General features: G+C 40.5%; 1 gene segment (V, D, J or C); it reads left to right on the top strand.

The window, feature by feature from the left end:
- The window catches only part of LOC123606264, a 38,181-nt gene that overhangs the window by 7,603 nt on the left and 3,818 nt on the right, over nucleotides 1-26,760 (top strand). The window contains 2 exon segments of the C gene segment in view: nucleotides 15,358-15,421; nucleotides 22,926-23,255. Coding sequence covers nucleotides 15,358-15,421; nucleotides 22,926-23,255 — 394 coding nt within the window.

A 26,760-nucleotide genomic window follows, 5' to 3' on the forward strand; every position in this document is an offset into this window, starting at 1 on the left:
GATAAATAAATCAAGAGATTGATCACATTTGAGTGCACCAAAAAATTGATAATTCCAACCTTTGGCTCCTGAACTACATCCAGCCTATAAGAGGAGCCTACACCCCCGGAGACACTCTATGGAGCCTTCTCTAAAGGGTAGAGTTGGGAGTATCACTGCAACCTGTCTCTTATTCAGATGAGGACATGAGGAGACAGCCCTCCCACCTTCACACAAACAAAAGGACTCCCCAGGCCCTGGGGCCACCAGAGATTCAGAGTCAAGATCTGTACAAAGGGTCATGGAAGCCTTTGACCTGAGTCCCAAGGGGTAGATGGTCAGAGGGACCAGTGATGACTGTCACCTAGAAAGTCAAAAGGGGATTTCAGGTCATCTCAGACTTGGTAACTGGGGCCAACTTTCCTACTGAAATCAAAAAGTCCTCTTGATAAAATAATAATCTTCCTAATAACCATCCTGGGGGAAACTTCCACCTTTGTAAATGGATTGCTTATTTTGGCATCATATACATATGGATAAAATTCCCACATATTGCTGGCCATTTAGAGCACTGTCAGAAATGCCCGATCTGGCATCGGGCCCCGAGTCACCCCTCTCCTGTGCTCACACTCCTGGAGGCTCCCTCTCCTCTTCCTGTTCCCGCGTCCCTGGCTCCTCCTTAGCCTTCTTTGTGGGCAGACAGCCTGAGCAGACAGTATTCACCTGAGAATGTAAATTTGTTTCCCAACTTTTCAGATTAGTTGAGTGATACTTTTAAATTTTTAAATTTCATGTTTTATTTCTTGATAACCTTGGCTTTTCTTGAAATGCTGTTCTTTTGTTTAGATTTGCAAGTGGATATACATAATGGAAGCAACAGAAATATTTGTTTCAATAATGGAAATGATATTTTCACTACAGGGTATCCAGATTTCACTTTCCATGCACACAGGTACCGACAACACCAAATCAAGATTTGTGGATCGAAAACCCTTGTTCAAGATCAATTACAGACAAAGAACCACAACCACGAGGTGCATACAATTCTGTCCGTTCTGCTTTGGTCCTTAATATAAAACGTGCAGAAGTAGAAGAGGACACGATGACCTAGTAGAAAGGCCCCCAGAAACCTACGTTACCATTACACCAAGTTAATAATCACACACACCCCTAATCATGACTGTGACCGCATCCCTCCCATCAACTCTGGCCCCAAGCCCAGACCTCAGCCCTGACTAGGCCTCAGCCTCAGCCTGCACTACGTCCTGTGACCTTCCTCGGGTCAATGCCTCAGTCTCAGAGGGAAGAGAAAAGACAGCCTGATGGTTGTCGATTGTCCCCCACAGATGCTACCAACTGTACCCCAGATGTTTGGTTTCACCTAACTTCCTATTGGGCTGGATTCCTATTTGGAGACTTGGTATGTTGAAATGGTCTGATTATCTCAGAGAGAAGCAAGGTGCAGTGTTTCACTCCCCAGAGATTTTCAGAAGTGTCAAAAGCTCGGCTGGCAAAGAACTGCATGGAATTCATATCCATTCGCTTCCCTGGCTGCCACATAATGAGCCAGATGTTGTGTGCATCCAGGAGTTCATGTGATCATCATAAAAATCCTGCAAACGAACCTAATTCATGGAAGAAAGAATTGTTGCTTAGAGAGGAACAGAAGTGTTTCCAAATGCATAGTCCATGCTGTTTCAATTGCGACATTGGGCCACTTTGAATTCCCTTAGTGTTTGTTAACTTCACAAGAACATACTCTGGCATTTGTGGGCGATCATGGGTTGTCCCAGACCTGCCGCCACACCCAGCCGAGCCTGGGCAGGACAGTATGAGTGTCACTCATGAAACCATGGCTGGGGCGCCTGGGTGGCTCAGTCGGTTAAGCAGAAACTCTTGATTTGGCTTGGGTCATGATCCCATGGTTCGTTAGTTGGAACCCTGGTTGGGCTCTACGCTGACGGTGGGGAGCCTGTTTGGGATTCTGTCTCCCTCTCTCTCTGCTCCTACCCTGTGCAGTCTCTCTATCTCTCTCTCTCAAAAATAAATTAATAAACAAAAAAAAGAAGTCACGTGTAAAGGAATACAGCGGGCACACATCTGGAAGATTTCCCTCTCAGGACAGTCTGCCACAGGACCCTACCTGCTAAGGTCCTCATCTGTGACATGGAGATTAATCACAACAGCCATCTCCTGGGACAGGGGAGAGGATTACATAAATTATACAGGAAAACCTTCAGAAATATGCCTAACAAAAGCAAGTCCACAATGGACATTGGATGTACATTAATTTTAACACTTAAAAACCATTACGTTTGAAACACAACATTGCTTTGAAAATGATCCCACATGTGACATCGTGCTCATGAGACAGTGGCAAGGCCCAGGGCAAGTAGAAGCTGGTTTCCAGAGACTGCCCTGACCCACGACCCCCAGCAATTGCAGCTTACTCCCTTCCCGGAGGCACCCAGATTATAAACGAAATTTGATTTGTCTGAGTCCTCATCTGCCTGCTGACATCACAATGAACTTACAAGACCCAAAGATACTCTGGTGCTTGTTCACGTGGCATATTCAAATCATCGATGAAATATTTCAGTCTCTGATTGTTGTGTTGTTGTGGTTGTTACAGAAGAGTAAAGGTCAGGTTTCCCATCCGAGTCGCGAGTCAACAGCAAATCAGAGGCAGATACACATGGGGGCTGAACCCAGCAGGCATGGCCCCATGTCTCTGGGCAATGTCTCTGGGGTTTGGGATCCCAGGGGGAATGGCTGAGTGGGTGTGAGAACCATCCTGCCCCACCCCAGACAGACACATTGGTACCGGGATCTCTTTCCAGATTGGGGGCCCTCTTACCCCATCTGCCCAGCACTCACGGGACTCAGGAAGCCCCAGAACTGCTCATACCTGTGGTTGATCAGGAAACTCTCTAAGCCACCACTTCTTCTAAATCCTGAACCAGCTCCGCCCTCCTATCACTCACCTGCCCAGTCCTGCTCACGGGGACCTCACTTCTTACCTTGTCCCTGGGGAGCCAGCCTGGCCCGCGGGATGTCACTGCTGGAGGCCGTCATCTTCTCGTCTCTCTGGGCCTGTGAGTGTCCCCCAGTCACTTCAGTCTACAGGAGAGAATTGAGAAATTCTTTATTGTTGCCTTTTTCCATATCATTTGCTCATGGGGGTTTCTCTTCTTGGCTTGCAGTTGGCCTTGGGCAGGGGAAACTGGAACAACCTGAAATATCAATTTCCAGAGCAAGGGGGAAGAGTGCACACGTATCGTGCAAGATGTCCACTGAGGTCATCGACACAGCCATACACTGGTACCGGCAGAAGCCAGATCAGGAGATAGAACATCTAACATTCGTCTCAACACACCCCGTTCGAGCTTCTTTAGGAGGGAAGAGCGACAAACTTGAGGCAAGTAAAAACGCTCACACTTCCACTGCAACTTTGAAAATAAATTTCTTAGAGCAAGAAGATGAGGCCGTGTACTTCTGTGCCTGCTGGGACTGGAGCCACAGCACCAGAGTTGCCAGGAGAAGCTGCGCAAGAACCGTGCTCGGGTCTGGGTCCACCCACATCCTTCTCCACGTGGGCAACCACAGAGGTCGCACAGCCCGGTGCCCAGCCGGAGCCTCTCCCTCTGCAGTAGTTCCTGACCTTTGCAGGAAGACATTGTAGATTCTGCTCGCACAGCGAGCCCCACGCGATACCAGCAATGACGGTCCCCGTGAAAGCAGTTTGACACTGGTTCCCGCTGGATTCAGCTGTCTGGGAACTCTGAAAACACCGCGTGGTTGGATCAGGGGAAAATCCATGTGTCTGTTAATTCACTGGAGAGACAGAGGTTTCTAGCACCCGAGTGGCTCAGAATGAAGAGAGGAAAGGGCATAAATATTTCCTGTCATTTTTGTTTTCTGATTTAATTCACGGGCATTACAGTTCTTCACAGGTGGAATGATCTGTCAGACATAATAACTGAGGCCATCCTGAAGGAAGCAATAACCATTAACTCTGAAGTAAGCAACCAGCTCTTTGGGAAAGAGGAGAGACCAAGGTATAAGTCCTATGTCCTAGAGGCAGAAGCAGCACCTCACTCCACATCCAGGGATCGATAGTGGGACAAAACCAGCACTGCTCCTTTGGAACAGGCCTTCGAGCACACCCTGTGCCTCCAACATGGCAGATATGCCTCTGAGTCTTTGGTCTCCAGGGTTCTACAAAGAAGCAGAAAGATCCTGAATAAGAATCAGATGGTTAAAAAGATAGATAATACACACTCCCTACATCTGTAAAGAAAAGAAAAGCAATGTCCCTCACACATTAATAAAATGAAACATAGTTACTGGAACTGAATTCTGTGATTAGGAACTGGACGCTTTTGAGTTTTCAAAAAATGGCAAAACACCGTGTTATGTGTAAACTGTAAAACCCCCCTCTCGGGGCATCTGGGTGGTTCAGTTGACTGAGCGTCAGACTCTTGATTTTGGCTCAAGTCATGATCTCGTGGTCTTGAGATTGAGTCTTGCATGGGGTTCTAGGCTGGGCGTGGAGCTTGCTTAAAATTCTCTCTCTCTCTCTCTCTCTCTCTCTCTCTCTCTCTCTCTCTCCCCTGTCCATGCCATACTCAGGCTCTGTTTCTGTTTCTCGCTCTCTAAAAAAAAATTAAAAAAAAAAAATTCCAGCTCCTCTCCCACCTCTTTAGAGTCCACCGTCAACGATGAGAAAAAAACCTTTACTTGGCAAAAATTTTAGTACCTTTGGTAAATGTGAACATCTGACCACATAATTGCCATGCACTTTATCCCTGCTTCCTGAGATAATGACAACACATTCATTCTGTTTCTCATTCTACGGATCAGGTGCTTCTATCACGTGCAGAGAGGCTACGGAAACTGAATGTCTTACTTCCTAGGGGCAAACTCTGGATCTTGTGTCCCACTTTCTGTCCAGCATGATTCCTGACAGTGGTGGGTCCCCAGCTGGAGGACCCGGAGGGCTTGGGTCTCAAAGGGCCTCACCTGTCCCCTAACACATCTACAGAAGCAACAGTAGGAAGATCCCTGAGGGGAATATAGAGTCAGAGAATGTGAACCGTTTCCAGAAAGAAGGGGATGAAAAGAAGTACCTAGCTTCTTATCGTATCTGTGTCAAATGCTTTACACAGATTATATCACTTAATAATGAGAAGAGCAGGGCAGAATTCACCTGAAGTGGCCCCACGGAGACTGATCTCAGGAGGGAGAGCCACCCTGACTTTTCAACACAAAACAACCAGGAAACATTATAGTGATGAAACTCAGGGGAAGGGGCACATTATCTATGAGGTTTGGAAGTGACAAAATATTATGGACCCATTAAAACATGATTTTTGATCAATTGTTAGTGAACTTGAACATATTCACCATGTATTGCAAGGAAAATGTCACAGAACTGGTTTATACAGTAAGCTCTCAAATACATTAAAAAAACAAACGCAAAGGAATTCTTCAAAGTTTCAACAGTGGATGTCCCTGGAAAGGTAGTTTTAATTCTCTTGGTACCTTTAGATATTTTGCACATTGTAACAAAAAGCTTTTTATTATGTATACATAACAGTCACTGTTGTATTGATTTTGTACATTTAATGATGAGATTGTTTATGTAACAATATAGAATATACCTGTATATATGACACACTTTATTTTTTAATTAATTTATTTATTTTGAGAGAAACAGAGAGAGAGCAAGCACAAATGGGGAGGGGCAAGAGGGATTGAGAGAGAGAGAGAGAGAGAGAGAGAGAGAGAGAATCCAGAGCAGGCTCCACACTTCCAATGCAGAGCCCAGTGTGGGGCTGGAACCCACGAGCTGTGAAATCATGACCTGAGCCCAAACCAAAAGTTGGACCCTTAACCAACTGAGCCACCCAGGTGCCCCTATAAGACACACTTTAAATTGTTATGAATTTTTAATCTTCTGTGTAATAATATTACTACTCTGTATCTCCTATAACACACACACACACACACACACACACACTAAAACACTAAAACACTACAATTAACCATAATGGTTGCCACGGAACAGGAAGTCAGCAAACTATATTCATACCCAGCAGCTCCTAATTTTGTAATAAAGTTTTACTGAAACACCACCTTGTCCACATGTTCATAAATTGTCTATAGAGGCTTTTGCAATACATTGCAGATTGAGTAGTTGCAACAGAGACTCAGAAACCCTAAAATGTTACCATTTGGCCCTCTGCAGAAAAAGTTTGTCAATCACCACTGTAGAATGATACACTGAGAGTGACATTTATTGTTATTATATGTTTCCTTATTTCTTAGTGTTTCTTCAATGTCCCTTCATTACATAGCCACCCTCCCCATCTATGAACTTATTCTGAATAAATTGTATAACATATCTCTGATTCATTTTCCTTATTTTAAAATGGAAACATATTAACCTGAAGGAGGTCCTGAGAGAAGTAACGTCAATAATACCTATAAAGTTCTCACGACGCTTGGGGCATGCCTCATGCTCAATATATTGGGGCATCGCAGTGAGTATATGGGTTATTATTGCCTATTTGAAAATGAAATCATTTGGATGCGTATTCTAACTTTTTGGTGCCCAACATTTGATTCATGGACCAGCAGCCTCCACTTCATCTAGGAGCTTGTTACAAATGCAGAAAATCAAACTTCAGCCAGGCCTCCTAAATGCCGATCTCGTTTCACAAGGTTGCTGCAGGATCCCTGCATACTTCACAGTCGGAGAAGTCAGGATCTAAAAGTACAGGGTCATTTATGAGTAATACAAAAGGGTTGAGGTTGTATCAGCTTCTCACTACCCTCCCGGGGGTGTCCATGGTGGGCAAATGGTGAAGCATATCAATGTTGCACTCAAAATATGAAACACTAGATGTCTACCAAAAATAAGGTTTAACTTTAAGGAATTCCTTCAACTTTAAGGAATAAAGTTGAAAATCCTAACTTGGAAATGTTGAGAAAGATAAAAGAGCAAAGAATTGCATATATGGTCAGCTCTCAGTTATGTGAATGTGTGTATATTAATCAAATCAATGTAAATTTAAAAGTTTTAAGATGGTAAATTATCCATCAGTGATGGATAATTTTTATTTCTGTGCACTTTTGCTGATTTTTAAAATGTTAAAAATGATTTACTATAAATTTATTAAGAAAAATACACACTTTAAGATGTTAAAGTGTACACTGAATTATAAATTTCAGCTATAAAAATATTCATAAGATCATAATAAAGATAAATTGTATATACAAGTCTATATGTGAATGACCACTTATATATATATATATGTGTGTGTGTGTACATATAATTTAAAATTATATATGTGTATAAATTAGTTTTCTGTATATAATTATATAATTTTATGTGTATCTGTATATGTATACACTGTAGGAGTAAAACTATAAATAAATGGTCCACAGTGAAAACGGTGTTTGCCCAACAGTGCTATAATAATGGAAGACCTATATTGTCATCATTGTATTTTGACTTTTCCACAGAATTTTTTCACTGAGTTCCCAGTACGCATCTGGGCTCCCATAGGTACCAGCTTTGTGCATCTGGATACACAAGTTAACATCTGTTGGCTGCACTTTCCTCATCTGTACAACAGTGAATATAATAACATCTCAAAGGTCTAGACCTTTTAGATGAGAAAGTGAAATAATACATATAAGGCACGGCACCTAAAAGATAATAAATGCTAAAAAAAATAGTACTATCAATGTAGTTATCCCATACCAAAATTACTTCTAGAAGATCTAGGTATTGACATACTCATGAGAGAGGCTATGAGGTCTAGGCAGGCTTTAAGCATGACCCAGTCTACACTCTAGTCTATCTGGTGTTGTCCCAAACAAGTGAATGATAGGACATTGAAATTAGGATTTTCTGGCATTGCATCTGTATTGTGGGGGCCAAATTAAGTTTTTAAATGCATTCTACTGCTCACGCCTTTGGAATTATTGTGGCATCCAAACAATATCAATAGGGATCTCAGTATTGGATATAGGTATTGGAAATTGCTGCACTGTTTCACATCACTCCGCCCTGAAACCAGAAGGTGAAAGGTTTCATACTGAACATGAAAGGCGTCTTTTCCTATGTACTGTATGCAACCCTGGGAGGGGCACAGGGTGTGTGAAGGAAATAAGGCAATCTCATCATCCCCAAACCAGCACACAATCAAGTTTGTCTCCCTTGATTTTCTGGGTACCCATAAAAACTACAGTGAGATGCCATTTCTCACTCATGAGATTGGCAAGAGTTTAAAAGTTTGACAATACATTCTGTTGGTGAAGCAGTGGGAGAAAACGGGCAATCATACATCGGTGCAAAATACAATCATTTTGTGGGGAAATTTGTAAATATATAACAAAAGTTTATATGCATTTATCTGTCAAGTAAAAACACTTTTTAGAAATATACTCTAAAGGCACAACTTTCAAAAATGTGAAAATACAAATGGATAAAGTTATTCATTGTGTAACTGCAAAATGTTGGGAATGATATAAATATCCAAACATAGGGACAGTGGTGGAATAAATGATGGCACATACACCTAACGGAGGACTATACAAAATACAATAGAATGTGAGATGAATAATCAATTTTAATTCATATCCTGGCAATTCACATTTGGAAACAGAAATTTACAAAATAGTATCATTTACAATACCAACAAAAACAATGTCAAAAAACCTCTATAATACATAGAAGTAAATTTGAGCAAAAACAGATTTGTATGCTAAAAACAATAAAACTTTTTTTGAAAAAAATTTAATGTTTATTTATTTTTGAGAGAGAGAGTGTGTGTGTGAGCAGGGGAGGAACAGAGAGAGAGGGAGACACAGAATCCAAAGCAGGCTCCAGGCTCTGAGCTGTCAGCACAGAGCCTGACTTGGGGCCGGAACCCACGAACCATGAGGTCATGACCGAGGCTAAGTCAGACGCTTAACCAACTGAGCCACCCAGGTGCCCCTGAAAACAATAAAACTTTAATGACAGAAATCAAAGAAGAACTAAATAAATGAAGAGATGTACCATGTTCATAGATTGGAAGACTCAATATAGTTAAGATGGCAAACATTCTCCAAACTGATAAATAGATTTAATGTAACCCCAACCAAAATCCCAGGAAAACTTTTCATAGAAATCAATAAACTGGTTGCAAAATTTCTATGGGATTACAGAAAACATAGCATTGCCAAAATTGTTTTGAAAAGAGTTTAAACACTATTAAGCTACAATGGTCAAGAAAAAGGGGTTTGGGTGAAATCATACCCACATAGGTAAGAGGAACAAAATCCAGAAATAGGGCAACACCGAAGTGCTTACCTAACTCCTAACAAAGATGGACAAAATCCATGGGAAATCCAATGGACAAAGAATACAGTTTTCTACAACTGATTATGAAACAATTGTTCATCTATGTAAAAATAAATAAATAAATAAACCTCAATCCATACCAAACATTATATATACAAATTAACTAAAAATGAATTCTAGGGGCCCCTGGGTGGTTCAGTTGGTTAAGTGTCTGACTCTTGATTGCAGCTCAGGTCATGATCTTGCAACTTGTGACTTTGAGCCCTGTGTCCAACTCCATGCCAAGTATAGAGCCAGCTTGGGATCCTCTCTCTCTCTTTCTCTCTCTCCGTTTCTCTCTCTCTGCCCCTCCCCTGCTTATGCTCCTTCTGTCTCTCAAAATAAACCAATAAACATTAAAAAACTGGATTCTAGGCCTAACTGTAAAAACTATAACAATAACATTCTTGATGAAAATATAGGAGACAATCTTTGTAACCTTGGGCTGGGGAAAGATTCCTCATATAGGACACGAAAAGCAAGAATCATAAAAGAAATATTTAATAAATTGCACTTCCTCAATATTAGCATTTCTGTTCTATTCAAGACTGAAATGGAAAGAAAATAGAACATTTCAATAAAATGGAAAGAAAAGCCACAGCTTAAAAGAAAATATTCTCAAAATACATGTAGAGAAAAGACTGATGTCCAGAATACAGAGAGAAGTCTCAAGACTCAATAATAATAAAAGAAATTCAGTTAAAAATTGGAAAGAGATATAATGGTAATTGGGCAGAACTCAACTGAAATTTACTTCTCTTCTTCTGATAGAAGAATTTTAATGTAAATAACAATTTACATTAAAGAAACAAACCAAAAAAAAAAAAGGAAGAAAAAGGACCCACATGTGCTCAGAGATACAGAGAGCTGGAAATGTCACAGCTCCCATCTTACAGAAACACTCAAAAAGCAGAACAGGGGGCTTGGATGGTTCGTTCTGACTCTGGATTTTGGCTCAGGTCATGATCTCGCAGTTGGTGAGGTCGAGCTCCACATCGGGCTCTGTGCTAACAGTGCAGAGTCTGCTTGGGATTCTCTCTCTCTCCCTCTTTCTGTCCCTCCATGCCACCCTCAAAATAAATAAATGAACATTAAAAAATCGGGACAAACTGAGATTTAATACTTTGTTTGAATCCATCAGAGAACTGAGGTTGTAGGTAAGTGACTTACACAAAAACTGGAGGCAGACAGGCACTTTCAGGGAGACATAGGATGTGAGCATTTCTCACTTTGGATAGATGTTGTCAAACATATTTACTTAGAAAATATCAGACAGTATAGACTAGTGGGGGGGGGGGGTGAACCCCTGGAACCATAAACAGGGGGTTTTCCATCACCTTTTAAGCTTCTTCTGGAGGAATCCCATAAAATTCTTGCAGGGAAGACCAGGGACAATCCAGACAAAGCTCCCCCTTTGGTGTTGCAGGAGGGAAACAGCAACTACCGCTGAAATCCACCCAGACCCCATCCACCCCGTTACCCCTGGAGACAAGAGGTGACTTCATCTGCAGGGGAGGTGCCGGTGGAATCTGCTGCGGTTGAGAGAAGGCAAAGGAGGCAACCACCAAAACTTTTTCCAGAACATCTCCCCTGTGTCCCAAGGTAACAAGAGGTCATCTGCAGAAGGACAGGCATCAAACCCACGACCTGAAGTAGGTGGGTACTTCCTGCCCTGGGAGGAGAGGAACAAGGATTGAAAATGTTCCATCTCTGAAGAAGAGGCAGGAATACTTGTGAAGACTGTGACATTAAGACCCAGTTTCATTCTATCTGCTTCAAAATGAGACTTACTAAAAATACCAGAGAATGTCTCCCTTTGTGACCTTTCACCTCCAAGGTAGCAAACTTTGAGTGAAAGTAACAGTAGAATAGAGCTAAGAGAACTTTGAGAGACAGAATTTCTCTGGGGATCAGAACAAAGGGAAGACTCAAAGACAAGTGAAGAGACGAAGTACAATTAGAGAATTTTTAAGTGTCTGGACTCTGACAATAACACATTTCAACCCGATAACTTAGCAACAACCAGCTCCAAATCCAGTCTACCTCCTGAATAGTTAACAGAAAGCCCCACACTAAAGGCCAAAGTGGAAAGGTGTGCTCATTTTCAAGCACAAAATATATTTACCTCCGTATCTATTCTACCACACAACGTGGCCAGCTTCCAGCCAAACACTCAGACTCTTGACTCAGCAAGTCAAGAAGAAACACAGTGTGAGGACACAGACCAGTCACCAGAACCAGACTGAGACATGACAGAGTTGTTGGAACCATCAGGGAACTTAAAATAATTTTGATGAACACTTTAAAGGATCTAATCTAATAGAAAAAGTAAACAAGATGCAAGATCAGACAAATCATTTCATTAGAGAGATGGAAAGAATCAAAGGAAATGCAAGAAATAAAAAACATCGTAACAGACATGAAGAATGCCCTGAAAGGCTCATCAGTGGATTTAAGAGATATAAGGCAAGAATTAGTTAACATGAAGATAGGCCATTAGAAATCACCCAAACTGCAATGGAAGGATGAGAGAGAGAGAGAGAGAGAGAGAGAGAGAGAGAGAAGGAGAGAGAGAGAGAGAGAGAGAATATGGCAGAGGCAGAGAAAGAAAGCAGATAATTCATAAGTCATAGAAGAAGAGAACTGTAAGAATTACCCCCCACCTCCCACTCTCTAATTTGAACTGGTGAAGGACGATAATCCTTTAACAAGAAAATGGCTTCTTTATACTAATATCATTGGATGGTAACAAATGCACAGTAATGAGAAAACTCTGCTGATAAAATAGGTTAGTAGTCTTATTTTGCAGGATGATTTGGGGTAAATGTTGTGGGTCCCTTTCTCTGCCATCTATGATTCCTCGCTGTGTCCTCAGAACTCCCCTTCCTCTTACCACATCAGCCCTCACATGTGCTCTGTGATCAGCCCAGTATTCAACCACTTCTCCTGACACCATCCTCAAGTGGAGACATTTTTATAACACAACTCATACCATCTATTACCAAGAAAAAAGGAAACACAACATTTTTGAATGCCAAATAAAAATGGGTCTTAAGGAAGAATGTATAATAATACACTGGTAGCAACAAAAGCCAGACCAGCCTCTAAAATGCATTGTGTATTTCCTCAAGTGAAAATGGGGTCCACGAACAAGGTGTAGTGAGGAAAAATATGAAGCCAGGAAACGACAGAGGGATTTGCCAAGCGAGCCTGAGGATACACCGAGTTGATGAGGCAGGTGCTGGGCTGTATGACTGCACCTGCTGGGATCCACTGTATGGAAATGCGCCACTGACACTGAACAGAAGCCCTCCCACTACGCCACACCCCCAAAAACATATACCCACGCCTTTCTGCCTCCCAGAGGGACCTGGCTACCATCTATACAAGACTTTTCTCCTGCATCTGTGTCCTCAGCAGGGTTTTAGGTTAGAGCCTAAGAACTCAATCTGTGATGATCTTTCAGTTAGGTCACTTTATCATCTATTTACTCTCTGGGGCCCAGGCTGGCTTTTGTTCGTGTCCTGATCTTCCACTTCTCTTTTGATGAGAAGCTTTCTGGGAAGGGAGCCATATCAATGTGCAAAATGGTTTGCTGACTTTGAATGGATGGCTGGCTGGCTGGCTGGATGGATGATGGAAACCACAAGACCTTTGGAGTGATGCAAACCTGGGTTTGAATTCCTGCTCAGCCACTTAACTGACAGCACGATCCAGGAACATTACTAAATATTTCTCATAGGGCTGCTGGGGACCGAAGGAGGTTCCACACAGGACAGTTCAAGCACAAGGTCAACACATCACAGTGTCCTTTCCCATTACAACTGAACTGCTTCCCTGAGCCATCTCAGCTAACACAGGAGCTCAGGGACTCATTAAAAGTCACATCTGACATTGGCCTTCAAACAACAGTAAAGTTTTCTTTATTTTGAAAAGCTAAGAATTTTGAATAGGGTAAGAGTTGAGGGTTATAAACCAAAGGATATTTTTCTTCCAAGGTTTTTCTTCATTCACAGCAGAGGACAGTAATGTCATAACATCTAAAGCAGTAACTATAATAATAGTTCAATTTCACCACGCTTTGGGAACTTTCTATAAACTAATGACCTATAAAATGTAGATACTTCTGCATAATATTTTGGGGTTATTATCTCATTTCTTATTACACAGTAGTAAGAGTTTTCTTCCAATTCTCATGATAGCCATATAGCTCCCACACTCACAAAATTTGGTGAAAAATCTATAACTCAGAGATGAAAAAGAGCTTAAGGGTACATGTGTTTGAAGCAAAAGCTAAAGGAAAAATGTGAAGGTATTTACCCCAAAGGGAAGATAATATTGAATTATTATTACACAGATGTCTTGGTGAGGTCTTCTGGGATCTCATAGTTCTTTATACAGGAACATAATAAAATAACACTGACATAGGTCTTACTGAGGAAGTGTGTCATTGGTTCTAAAGTAAATCTTCCTCTCCTTCCTTGCCTCTGAAAAATGAGGGCTGCCACTGATTCCCCAGTCCTGATTCATGCCCCCCACTTAGAGTCCATTCTGACTAGTTACTGGCAATGCCAACCCCATGGATTTGTGTGTCTTTGGCTTGGGCTTGTAGATTGACTGTCTTTTCACTGTTTTTATGTCCACTTTCAACTTGTTCAAGTGCTTCTGATTTCACTCCCATGCTTTCCAAATGGAGACACCAAAATAAGCATCCCTCAGGATCGACTCTCCTTTACCTAACAGAAAGAACAGTTTATATACATTGTAAGCAGTCTGGGTTACTCTCTCGAAGACCATCGTCCACCAGTAACAACCAAAAGAAGCAGAGGCTCTGAAATGAATCCTGTATGGCTCAACCAATATTACCATTTCTGGCTTGTACACAGACGGGAAAGACAACAGAGTCTTTTACCTGATAATCAGTTAGGTCCTCCAGTCTGATGAAGATACCTGCTAGTGTACCTGCTGGGATCTCACAATGTCATAGAGTCAGAAGGACTTGTAAGAAAACCTTCTTTATTACTAACCCTCAACTCCTTTCTCACTTGAGCAACCACAGCAGGCCCTTTCCTGCTCTTAGTCACAGGTTTATGAGCTGTTGGAAGAGGAAGGGCCTGTTGGACACACATAGCCCAATGCTCACCCAACAAGCGGAGACATGGGAACCCAGAGATGGCAAATGTCTTGTCCAAAGCTAGTTAACCACAGAGATAGGGCTACATGTGCATTTCCAAAGACCACAGAATAACTTCCAAGAGGCTTCTTTTTTTCAACATATCAGAGAACTGGATTTTGTTTTCAAATTATGGTTTAAATAGGAATCTAGTATTTCATAGAAGACGGACTTCTACAATTTTCTTCTTTTATTCCAGGAAAAAATGTCCTAACAAATTATTTTCTCATTTTTGCACTGTGTGGTAGAGAATCATGTTGTCAAATGGTAAAAGTAGCTGATTTTAAAATGGAGAACATTGTTCACACTTCTCGAGTATATTTCTGTTGGTATGTTTGTATTTCTGGTTACTGAAGAGTTTCCTCTTTCAGAAACACAATCCCAGATTGCTAACGGAGCAGGCTTGGTGTTTGTGAGAACAGAAGGGTTTTTTGCCTTTGATGAGATCTCTAAGCAGTTTCACACACTCGAACACCTGGAAATCAAAACATCTTAATTCTCTGAACACTTTTCCTGGTAATTTAGATAACTGGTTGGTTGCCTAGTTACTTCCAATCTCTCTTCTTTACTGGTGCTTTCATTGTTTCCATTTTTTATCAGCACTTTCAGTAATTACTGGCTCCTTGGAAAACAGACATTTTTGCCAACTAATCTGAGGAAAATTTATAAAATGTCAGACGCCATGAAGCCTTTTTCAAGGACTTCCAAGGGAACCCAGAAGATCAAGTTGCCAGGACCAGGTTTCTACTTGCCAGTCATGCCATGAGGCTCAGGACAAGGCTGACATTTTTGTAGATGTTCTAACCAGTGTGATGAATCAGGCTGGATCATGGTATTTGCAGAAGGAACTAAGGTCATAGTAACTCCCCCGGGTAAGTAACTTTGTTCTGCTTTGATCGTGTGAATAAAAAAACTGATACATGTTTTTTAGAAAAAAACAATTTAGGATCAGAGCAGCTTACGGGCAGCAATTTCGCAGCTACAGCCACTCTACATGGAAATAAAACTACTTTGCAAACGTTTATTTACTTCTCTGCTTGCAAGTGGAGCGAACTTCTACTTTTAGAAAAATATACACACACAAAAATAGACTCAGTCTTGAAATTAAAATGATATTTAGGACTGTGTCTATAAACCATTGGTGTGAGCTAATGGTTCAAGCTGCTTTTTTTGTAGATGGTCTCTGAAGAGACAGACACTTTGATTAAGTTCCTTTTAGTATGAATAGTCCTCCGTTCTTAATGACTAGTGCTTCTTCCTCTAATAACCTGCCAAATTCTGTAACTGCTTTTGCTTTCAGCTTTTAGCGGTTGAAAAATAATTTACTCTTAACAGTAAATGACTACAAAATGTCAATAATCCCATTAATTCTTATTACTCTAGCTTCTTAGAGGGCAGCCTGAGACTAGTTGAAATTTGTGCTATTGTGAGTCTTGTGATACTGCCTAGCGACGGTCCAGTTGAATGGATTTTGTGAGCTCAGTAAACCATTTCAACTCCAAAGTCCATAGAAAAAGTCCGTCTGCCTGGGTTTACGTTTTCATTGGTTCATTTATTATCTCAGGAAACACTTATTGAACACAGTTTCCGTGTTGGATGCTAGAGATAAAGAGTAAAAAAGACACAGCCCCAACACTGAAAAAGCTTTTGATCTACAGGACAAGTATTCTAGATCGTGGCTTCTTCAGGCCACAATCCCTTTTCGGCATGTAGCTGTAAGAGACAGAGAAAGTCATGAGCTCTCTTTATTAATTTGTATAATACCTATTGCTTATAAAATCCAGATGTTTTGTTTGGTGGAAAGTTTTGACAAAATGGCCTGAAACCACCCCCTTGAAGAGAATAATAATATTAGCTAAGTTTCACTGAGGGCCAGATACCATGCTGACTAGTTTCAGCGCCTTATCTCATTCATTCCTCAACAGCCCTATACAGAAGTCCTCGTATTCCAAGTTCACAGATGTGGAAAGTGGGGTCTGGAGAAGTTCAGTCATTTGCCTTAACTCACATGGCGAGTTACTATGACAAAAAGTGGGATCCAGTAGAGACCTGTCCATCCCAGAATGCATGGTGTAGGCCATGATGTGATACTAGAAACATTTAGCCATGTTTTTATATGTCCATATTTACTCATGTGCAGCCTGACCTTTAAAATAGACTCTTTAGGGGCGCCTGGGTGGCTCAGTTGGTTGAGCGTCTGACTTCGGCTCAGGTCATTATCTCGCAGTCTATGAGTTGGGAGACCCGCGTCAGGCTCTGTGCTGACAGCTCAGAGCCTGGGGCCTGCTTCCGATTCTGTATCTCCCTCGCTCTCTGCCCCACCCCCGCTCATGCTCTGTCTCTCTCTCTGTCAAAAAATAAATAAACATCAAAAAAAATTTTTTTAAATAAAAATAAAATAGACTCTTTAGTTGAATGCTTAATTAGTAATAGCTCGGGGCGCCTGGGTGGCGCAGTCGGTTAAGCGTCCGACTTCAGCCAGGTCACCATCTTGCGGTCCGTGAGTTCGAGCCCCGCGTCGGGCTCTGGGCTGATGGCTCGGAGCCTGGAGCCTGTTTCCGATTCTGTGTCTCCCTCTCTCTCTGCCCCTCCCCCGTTCATGCTCTGTCTCTCTCTGTCCCAAAAATAAATAAATGTTGAAAAAAAAAAAAAGTAATAGCTCATAATTTATACTGCTCCTCATACAGAAAACAATGCTTCTGCTTCCAATCATGGCATTACAATGGCCTCTCCTCCCCCCAAAATATCCAGTAAGTCATGCTGAATACGCATTCATTAGATTTTCAAAATGTGATTCTTAGGGTATTGCTATAAAATGACAAGTTCTTTCCACACCATCGCATTCAGTCTTCTTTCTGCATCGGCATCAAGTGTGCCAGAAACACTGACTAAGGCAGGACAGCTGGAGCAGGTGACCTACAAGCAGGACTTGGCCGCATGACCCACAGCTGCCTTTCCGTTCAGGCCGGGGCAGTGGCAGAAAGACCAGACCAGACAGGATCCTCTGATGAGCAGCTCAGCATTTGATTTGATTTGATTTGATTTGATTTAAAAAATTTTGTAATGTTATTTATTTTTGAGAGAGAGAGAGTAAGCATGAGTAGGGGAGGGGCAGAGAGAGGAGGAGACACAGAATCCGAAGCAGGCTCCAGGCTCTGAGCTGTCAGCACAGAGCCCGACGTGGGGCTTGAACCCACAAACTGTGAGATCATGACCTGAGCTGAAGTCGGATGTTCAACCGACTGGGCCACCCTGGCACCCCACGAGCATCTCAGGATTTTAAATCAATGCCTGGAAACTGTTGGGGTAATTTCATGTTCAAACAGGCAGTCTTTCAGGAATGAATAGATTAAGAGATCATTATTAATATTTCAGACTGTAACTACTCATCTGGTCTACCACCAGTGGGGCTTGGATTCTGGAAAGAATTTACCTACAGTCAAACAAGATAGCGACCCCTCAATACCTAGAAATAAGAAAAACACATGTAAAAATATTGAAGACTCATTTATTAAATACTTTTTTGTTCCTCTTCAAAAACAAAATAAATAATAACTGCAAATTATACTCTAATAAAAGAAGCGATATTGCACGACAAAGTCTTTTAAGGGAAGAGATTTCTAAGGGTCAGGAAAATGTCGAGAGAAGGTAAAACCATATTCTCCAATGCGTGTGAGCGAGATGGAAAGACACAACCCAGCTGCCCAGGCAGAGAGAGGTCAGTTCATCCATTCTTGACTAAGTTCATCTCTGATGTGATGTTGCTTGAGGTTCATCTTTGTGTAATGTTAGCAGGACCTACTTTTTATATGTTTATATAAATATTGAAAAAATGTGGGCACAATTTTAAAAGGTGGCACAAAGGGAGATTTTTGTACAAGCTTTTCAGACAGTGGGAGTGGTATGATGGGTATGGCTGGTATAGCGGGGGCAACAAAGTGTTCGGTCCTGGCACACTGCTCAGGGTCACAGGTAAATATTCTTTCATTCTTTCTGTATAACGTAGGGAGGGGAAGCAGGGGATGCAGGGGCGGAAGGCTAGGTGCTGGTGCCGGCTCAGATTTCTAGGATTCGGTCCCAGTTTGGTCACAAATGGCAGCGGGATCCTTGGAGAGGTAGGTGACTGTGTCCCAGTCCTTGGGGGTAGTTGCCACCTGAGCTCCCGTGAAGGACATTGACAAGGAGCTAACTTGTGACAGCAACTGGGGGTTTCTAAGGGATGGAGATTTTAGGGCCATTTGGGTTTTCTGTGTTGAAAGTTTTGTAAAGAAGTTTATCTTATTCATTTAAATCCAAAAATAACTAATGGAAAAGAATGAACACGGGGTGCCTGCCTGGCTCAGTCGGTTAAGTGTCTGACTTCCACTCAGGTCATGATTTCACAGTTCATGGGTTCAAGCCCCCCATCAGGCTCTGTGCCGACAGCTTGGGGCCTGGAGCCTACTTCGGATTCTGTGTCTCCCTCTCTCTCTCTGTCCCTCCCCCACTCGTGCTCTGGCTCTGTCTCTCAAAAATAAATAAATGGTACAAAAAAAAAGGATGAACAAAAAAATTGCTAAACTTGTGTTTTGTCAAAGGATAATTAATATCAAATACCAAAATATTTACCTGTGTAAACATATTCAAAAATGTGATAAGCTAGGCTTTTTCCCCTAAATGCAGTATTAAATTTGTTCATTCTTCATTAGCTTTAGAAATGAAATTTTGCCTGAGGGGGGACAATTTCTAACAGGGATGGCTAGCATACTAGGTGAGTCAAATAAAAATTTTTAAGAATTTTCTCAAAGGTGGTAAAACATTGAAAAAAATGAAAGATGATATATCGTGTTTTCCTTAATGGCTGTGATCATAGGCACAAATGAACTCATAAGCTGAAAAGCAAGCTTCTGGTCCTTTTTCCAATTGACTACGTAATCAATGTAAATTCTTACAATCTAATTAAATAATGGTGACCTAGATATAATTCATGGAGTCCTGAAAGATGTCTTTTAGGAGAATGTGGTACACAAAATATAGACCGTGGATCTGGATCTATCACTTTCTGGATAACCATCCTTTAGTGATTAAATTTTGATTCAGTCATTATTGCTTTCTTAAAATTATAAAAATAATAAATGCTTATCATGGGAAAAATTGGAAAATAGAAAAATAAAGAAAAAAATTAAAAATTTTCAGTGACACTTATTGCTGTTAATATTTGCCATCTTTCCTTCCATTCATTCTGTCAATGTAACAACCATCTCAAGAGGATGTTACAAAGACTAAATGAAATTAAATATGGAAATAGCTACTATAAAAATTAGGTTGTCAGAGATAAAGAATGACAATTTCAAGAATTCAAATTACCACCCACTGGAGTTTTTGTTTGTTTTTTTTTTTTTTTTTAATTTTTTTTTTTCAACGTTTATTTATTTTGGGGACAGAGAGAGACAGAGCATGAATGGGGGAGGGGCAGAGAGAGAGGGAGACACAGTATCGGAAACAGGCTCCAGGCTCTGAGCCATCAGCCCAGAGCCCGACGCGGGGCTCGAACTCACGGACCGCGAGATCGTGACCTGGCTGAAGTCGGACGCTTAACCGACTGCGCCACCCAGGCGCCCCTGGAATTTTTTAATGAAATCAGGAGTACAGAAAAATATGTTAATTACCATCTAGTCTACATGTCATTTTAGAACAAATGGTCGAATTTATGAAATACTTCCAATTTCTAAGACTCATTGTCACCTGCTTGTAAAAATGATGAGACTGTAATAAGCCTCACTTTAAAGACTGCTAGCCTGAATAAAAGGTGATCTCTCATTTTTCAGTGGAAATATCCAGACATAGAGAAATAGGGAGGAAGTTTCAGAACTTAAATATATAAACTTACAGTGATATAGATAAAAAGTCAAGTATTCATTTGTATATTTAATATCTTAATTGAATTATACCTACAAAGTTAAAAATGATATCAGTACAGCATCACTTCAGAAATATTGCTTTTTCTGCCCTCACATTTCATTACAAATTTTGTTCAGACTTTTCATATGCATCTAAAACATCCACTTTAGAGCAAATTCCTGAGTTGTCTCCGGGTCCGAGTTTCTGTTTGGGCATCCCGTTATGATGCTGTCACTGGATCTTTTATCTGAAGAGAAAATTACTCACTTACAAAATTTTTTTAAAAAACATTTTTTTCATTCACTTCACTATTCTATACTTGTGCGATGTAAGCGTAAAGTGTAGCGCTTTTCATCCCAAGTAATATTTGCCAAATCCATGTTACCAGCGCTACCTCTGAAACTAGCATTGGGTTTATTTCAGGTTGATATCTTGTCCAAGCAGTATTGTTTAATCAAAGCAGAGCAGTAGAAGAGCTTACTCTACTGAGGACGTTGCCCAAGGACATAAGGCAACCTGAGGGATTGTGTTGGGAAGTAAACCTCACCTTAGGCTCTGGCATTTTAATGCGTTTGAATGGTGCATGTTTAGCATCTGTGTGGCAGAGTGGGATTTGCAAACATCTTCTCTGATGTTTCAAGTCATCTTCAGTTAGACTTGAAAAACTATCAACCTCGGGGTGTGTGGGTGGCTCAGCAGGTTGGCCATCCGACTCTCGGTTTCAGCTCAGGTCACAATCTCATGGTTTGTGCGCTCAAGCCCCGCATTGGGCTCTGTGCTGACAGCTCAGAGCCTGGAGCCTGCTTCGGATTCTGTGTCTCCCTCTCTCTCTCTGCCCCTCCCATGCTCATGCTCTGTCTCTCTCTGTCTCTCAATAATAAACGTTAAAAAGAAATTTTTAAAATAAAAATTAAAAAAAGGAAAAGAGACAAGAGTTAGAAACAGTATGTTACCATCCAGAAACTTCTCAAGTTCATCATTTGATTTTAAAGTTGTATACTATCAGGAATCAGAAGTATTCCTATTTAAAAAAAAACACAAATTTTCTAAGATGAAAATTAGATTCCTTAATATATTGACTACAGGCTAAAATTATGTAAATGTCATGTACAACTGAAAAATTAATCTTGTCTATCTAGCCTGTTTTTTAAATTAAAAGCAGAGTATATGGCTGGAGAAATATACAGTATCTTATTGTTATAATGAATAAAAAACTATTTGTACTACAAGCAAGATGTATAAACTTAAAATAAGCACATTATGCCCTAATTCTACCTGCAGCATGAATAAAAACTCATCCTTTGCTTACTGACTTAGTATAAAAATCAGGAGCTTTGCTACACAGGTAGAAATTTTCAAAAAATTTTTTTCCTAAAAAAATAAAATTGAGTATTAACAGTACCCCCCAAAAATAATTTTTTTACTTTTACTTCTCAAATGAGAAATCCGACTGCTTTTTTAAGAAATTGTCCATTGGACTGTTAAACTAACTCCAAACTAGCCCAAAGAGAGTATCAGTAAAGCACTTGCATTTCAGTTGGAAATCAATTTTGAAAGGATTCTAACATTTATAATTTCAATCATTAACAGTAAATGTGTGATCAACTAACATACCAACATTTGCCCTTGAAAACTATGATGTTTTGTTGTGTATTCTGCCATTATGTCTACAGGAAACTCTGGAACCCTAACTGTTAACACTACACTACTTACATAAAACTTTATTCAGCAGCTGACATCACCGATTATTGTGGCATTGTAAACAGTTCAGCAGCTTTCTAGGAAGATTATGCTTTGAGTGGAGACTCTGAGAGTCAAAATACGATGTCTTCCTAGTCACACTTGAACTTCAAATGAAATTCCAATAGAAAATGTGCTTTTAGTGACCATTTTCCACAGCAAAACCAAATTCTGGTAAGTGTGTTATTCCATGAAGCTAATATAAAGGCATTTCTGAAAATAATCAGAGTTTTTTAATAGCAGTTTTGTATATGTTGCCACGTTGCTTCTAAATTCAAGGCACTGTAAGTAATTTGGAGGTGCAGCTTTAAACATTGTCCTACTCAAAAAACTGCGTGATTCAGGCGGGATAAAATCAGAAGTCAAGGAGGAGGATTCCACTACTTTAGAAGTGGGCATGGGATCCATATTTGAAGCTAAGAGTTCAACTTGATAGATTGTCAAGTTATGTGTGGAAGTAGATTCCCATTCAAAAAGTGACTATGTATACGGTTTTAAAAAATCTCATGTTTATCCACACTCTACCACTTACTTATTAGCTGTGACTTTGGGAAAGTTACATGACCTCTTGTACCTGTTTTCCCATGGAAACTAAGAAAGTGAGCAACTCATAACCACTGTGGATGAAAGACCATGGTAAGCAGGAATACTATGGCAACTTTCTTTCATTTCACTCTGTGCTAGGTGGTTCCAAACCACACAATGTTTGTGTTTCTCTAATAATGTTTTTAACTGTTATTCCATTTCCTCCCATAGATAGAAGCCTTGATGCAGACACCTCCCCCAAGCCCACACTCTTTCTTCCTTCAATGGCTGAAATAAAATTCGCTAGGACTGGAACGTATCTTTGTCTTCTTGAGAATTTCTTCCCTGATGTTGTCAAGATAGACTGGAAAGAAAAGAACAGCAAAAGAATTCTGATATCCCAGCAGGGAAACACCATGAAGACAAAGGACACATACATGAAATACACCTGGTTGTCGCGCACTAAAAAGTCAATAAATAAAGAACACAAATGTATCTTCACACATGAGACTAATAAAGGAGGGGTTGATCATGAGATTGTTTTTCACTCAATGAAAAAAGGTATGTGCATATCTAATCTAATCTAATCTAATCTAAGTATAATATAATGTAGTATAGTATAACATAATATAATATAATATAATATAATATAATATAATATAATATATAACCTTCCAGTAGCCTATCTTTTCTGTCAAATATTAATGAAAAGAAACAAATAGAAATCTTTCTTAAATGTTGTTACCTAATGGTAGCATAAATGTCCTGCTATTTCTCCATAGAACTAAAATACTATGGGTTTTGGAACATACAAAGAAAAAGAAAAAGAAAAATTCATTTAGCCTTTTCACCTCAGTTTCATCAACCAAAATATTAAGGTTACAGTGATGTTCTTAGCATCATTGTTTGGGTTAAATGAAACAGTACATGTAAAGGCACCTAGCAACCTCACACACAATAAATGTTCAAGAGAGTCCATTTCTAAGGATCTTACTTGATCAGAAAATAAGAACAATTACACATCTTTCAAGAATGTTCTACCCAGCCAAGTCCCTCTCATTTCAATCTTGCTGTATTCAAAGTATAACCCATAAACAACGAGCTGTATGTGACAAAATGCTGTTCATTTGAAAAGCCAGAGTGCAGCTCAACAAAAAAAAAAAGTATAATTTGGTTGCTGAGGTCTTAGTATGGTCTTGGGTTTTTTAGATTTGAATTTTACATACCACTCTAAGGTGAAATTTGGTAAGTAAAGACTGTGTGAGGCTAATGTATACAAATATTCTTCCATTCTACACAATGGATGTATTTCTAGCCCTGGGAAATGCTGCCCAGCAAACACTGCAGAACGAGTGTGTGCCAGGCCTGGAAAGGATGCAAGATGGACCACTGTCCCCAGGAGGATCACTACTGTAGAGTGAATACATGTTTCCTAATCATTCACGGTCACTTGTGATTCAGCCATGGTGTCCCGTAGGATCACCATTGGTACAAATGCTGATCATTTTTCGATAGCGTGGGCACCTGGCTGTGATCCAATAACCTCTAGACTCAGAAGTCAAGTCCTGAGCCTTGACATAAGAGACCATGGCCCAAGAGGGCCCACTGGACAGGACTAGTTTGTACTTTTCTCTGTGGTTAACAAGCCCTTTGGAAGCAGGGGGAACACGCACGTAACTAAATGTGCAAAGACCTTTGCTGTGTACCGCTTAAAATTGTTGAAATAAATCTTTATCTTCTTGGATCCTTAGTGTTTCCAATGATCAAATTAGGGCTGAACATTTATCTCTGCTTTCTCCCTGGCTGTGATGAAGAAGAAATACAATCATGTCAGTGAAAATGCTTGCTTTTGAAAATATAACATGAATGCATTTATTCATGTGCTTCTTGTATTTATGTGCATCCTCTCCTAAAACTAACTGAAGTAAGAGTGCAAACAGCCCTAATTTTTTAAAATTTCTACAGCTAAGAAACAGAGAGGAGGCAAATGAGCAAAGCACAAGTTTAATGTAGCCCTTGGGCTAATGTCCTTTAGGTATTGATTTTTATAGTGATCAAAGTAAAAACACAGTAAGTTTCATGGTGATGATTACTGAAAAGAGGGAAGTTCTAATTTATGATGTGTTTTCCCTGAGAATTAATTTCTGAAAGGAATGTCTCCCAAGGTCTTCTCATAGCAACAAAGCTAACAAAGGCATTTCTGATACCATTCTACAACAAATTTCTAGGTTTGCTGCTTGTTGTTTTTATTTTTGATGAAAGCTAAAAATATATAGGACAAAAAATCCATGCTTTTGAAGAGATAAAACTAATCTGGTCCAAGTTTTCAATCAACTTGCATGGAGAAAGAGAACCTAGGGTACATACACAGATTTTAATTTGAAAAATTGCTACCTTACTGCTTTTACCTCAATCAATGCATGGTGATAAGAGATTCTTATTTCTCTTTTAATGAGTAAAGGCACCATATAAAATAGAAAGGGACTTTTTTTTAAATTTTTTTTTCAACGTTTATTTTATTTATTTTTGGGACAGAGAGAGACAGAGCATGAACGGGGGAGGGGCAGAGAGAGAGGGAGACACAGAATCGGAAACAGGCTCCAGGCTCTGAGCCATCAGCCCAGAGCCCGACGCGGGGCTCGAACTCACGGACCGCGAGATCGTGACCTGGCTGAAGTCGGATGCTTAACTGACTGCGCCACCCAGGCGCCCCAGAAAGGGACTTTTAAGACACTTTAAAAGTAGCTCTTAAGGAGGGGTGCCTGGGTGGCTCACTGGGTTGAGCATCCAACTTTGGCTCAGGTCATGATCTTGCGGTTCGTGAGTTCGAGCCCCATGTCGGGCTCTGTGCTGACAGCTCAGAACCTGGATCCTGCTTCAGATTATGTGTCCCCCCTATCTCTGCCCCACCCCTGCTTGTGCTCTGTCTCTGTCTTTCAAAAATGAATAAACATAGAAAAAATTTTTTAAATTAGTTCTTAAGGATACTTTAACATCTAAATATGATTACACAAACATTTTTATTTTGGGGATTTACCCCAAAGACTGCACCTCAAACCCATATTTAAGCACACCCCAAAACAGGATTGTGTGGAATGTGTAAAATTGCCTCCCAGAACCATGTGTGTATGGACAAGGACACATCGAGTGGAAAAAGATAAACAAAAACAACCTTGTAACTCTCTCTTCCTGCATCCCATGGTCAATGACCTTTTTAAAATTTTTTTAATGTTTATTTATTTTTGAGAGACAGAGAAACACAGAGTGTGAGTGGGAGAGGGCAGAGAGACAGGGAAACACAGAATCTGAAGCAGGTTCCAGGCTCTGAGCGGTCAGCACAGAGCCCGATTCAGTGATCTTTTTAAAGGAGTTTTGTCTTATTATGTATGTTGGGCTTTTTTTTTTTTTTAAACATTGTAGAGAAATACAACCCTCACCTCAGGTTTTATATATTCAGAAAACTGTAATTATTACTCAGTGTATCTTTCTGTCCCTGGAAAGAATGTACTGAAATGCTGAGCTTCTGTTATAAAAAGGGTCACTTGCAAGAATGATTAAGGTACTAGAAGAGATGATGTCTGAGAGTCCACAGTGCTGGAGGTATGTTTGATTTCTGTGGATTGTGTCCCAAGGTACTTCCCACTTGCTCTAGCTCATCTAAGCTCCCATAATTGTCATGTGAGTGCTGGCTCAGCCAATTTCTGGTATGAGTCTGGGCAAGTCAGACTCTCTAAACTGTATTTCCTTGTGTGTAACATGGAGCCCTCCAGATTAAACTCACATCAGTGTGACTGAGGGATCAGGTGAGACAATGCAAGTGAACCTTTCACACAGTGCCTGGCACGGTCAGGTCATAATCACTTGATAGGTATTGGCTTTCATTAGCATTGCTCTCACGTCCTTAAACAGCTCCACTCCAGAAAATCATGCGCAGGAGTTGGGGTTACTGGGGAGTGCAGGGTTTGAAAGGTAGGGCTGCTTTTCTTTGCTTCTACGGGAGAATTATGTAAACCAAACTTCTCCCAACATGTAAGATTCTGCTGTGGATTCCAGGATTGGAAGAATT

The sequence above is a fragment of the Leopardus geoffroyi genome, chromosome A2 (genome assembly GCF_018350155.1).
Source record: "Leopardus geoffroyi isolate Oge1 chromosome A2, O.geoffroyi_Oge1_pat1.0, whole genome shotgun sequence".
Classification (NCBI taxonomy): Eukaryota; Metazoa; Chordata; class Mammalia; order Carnivora; family Felidae; genus Leopardus; species Leopardus geoffroyi.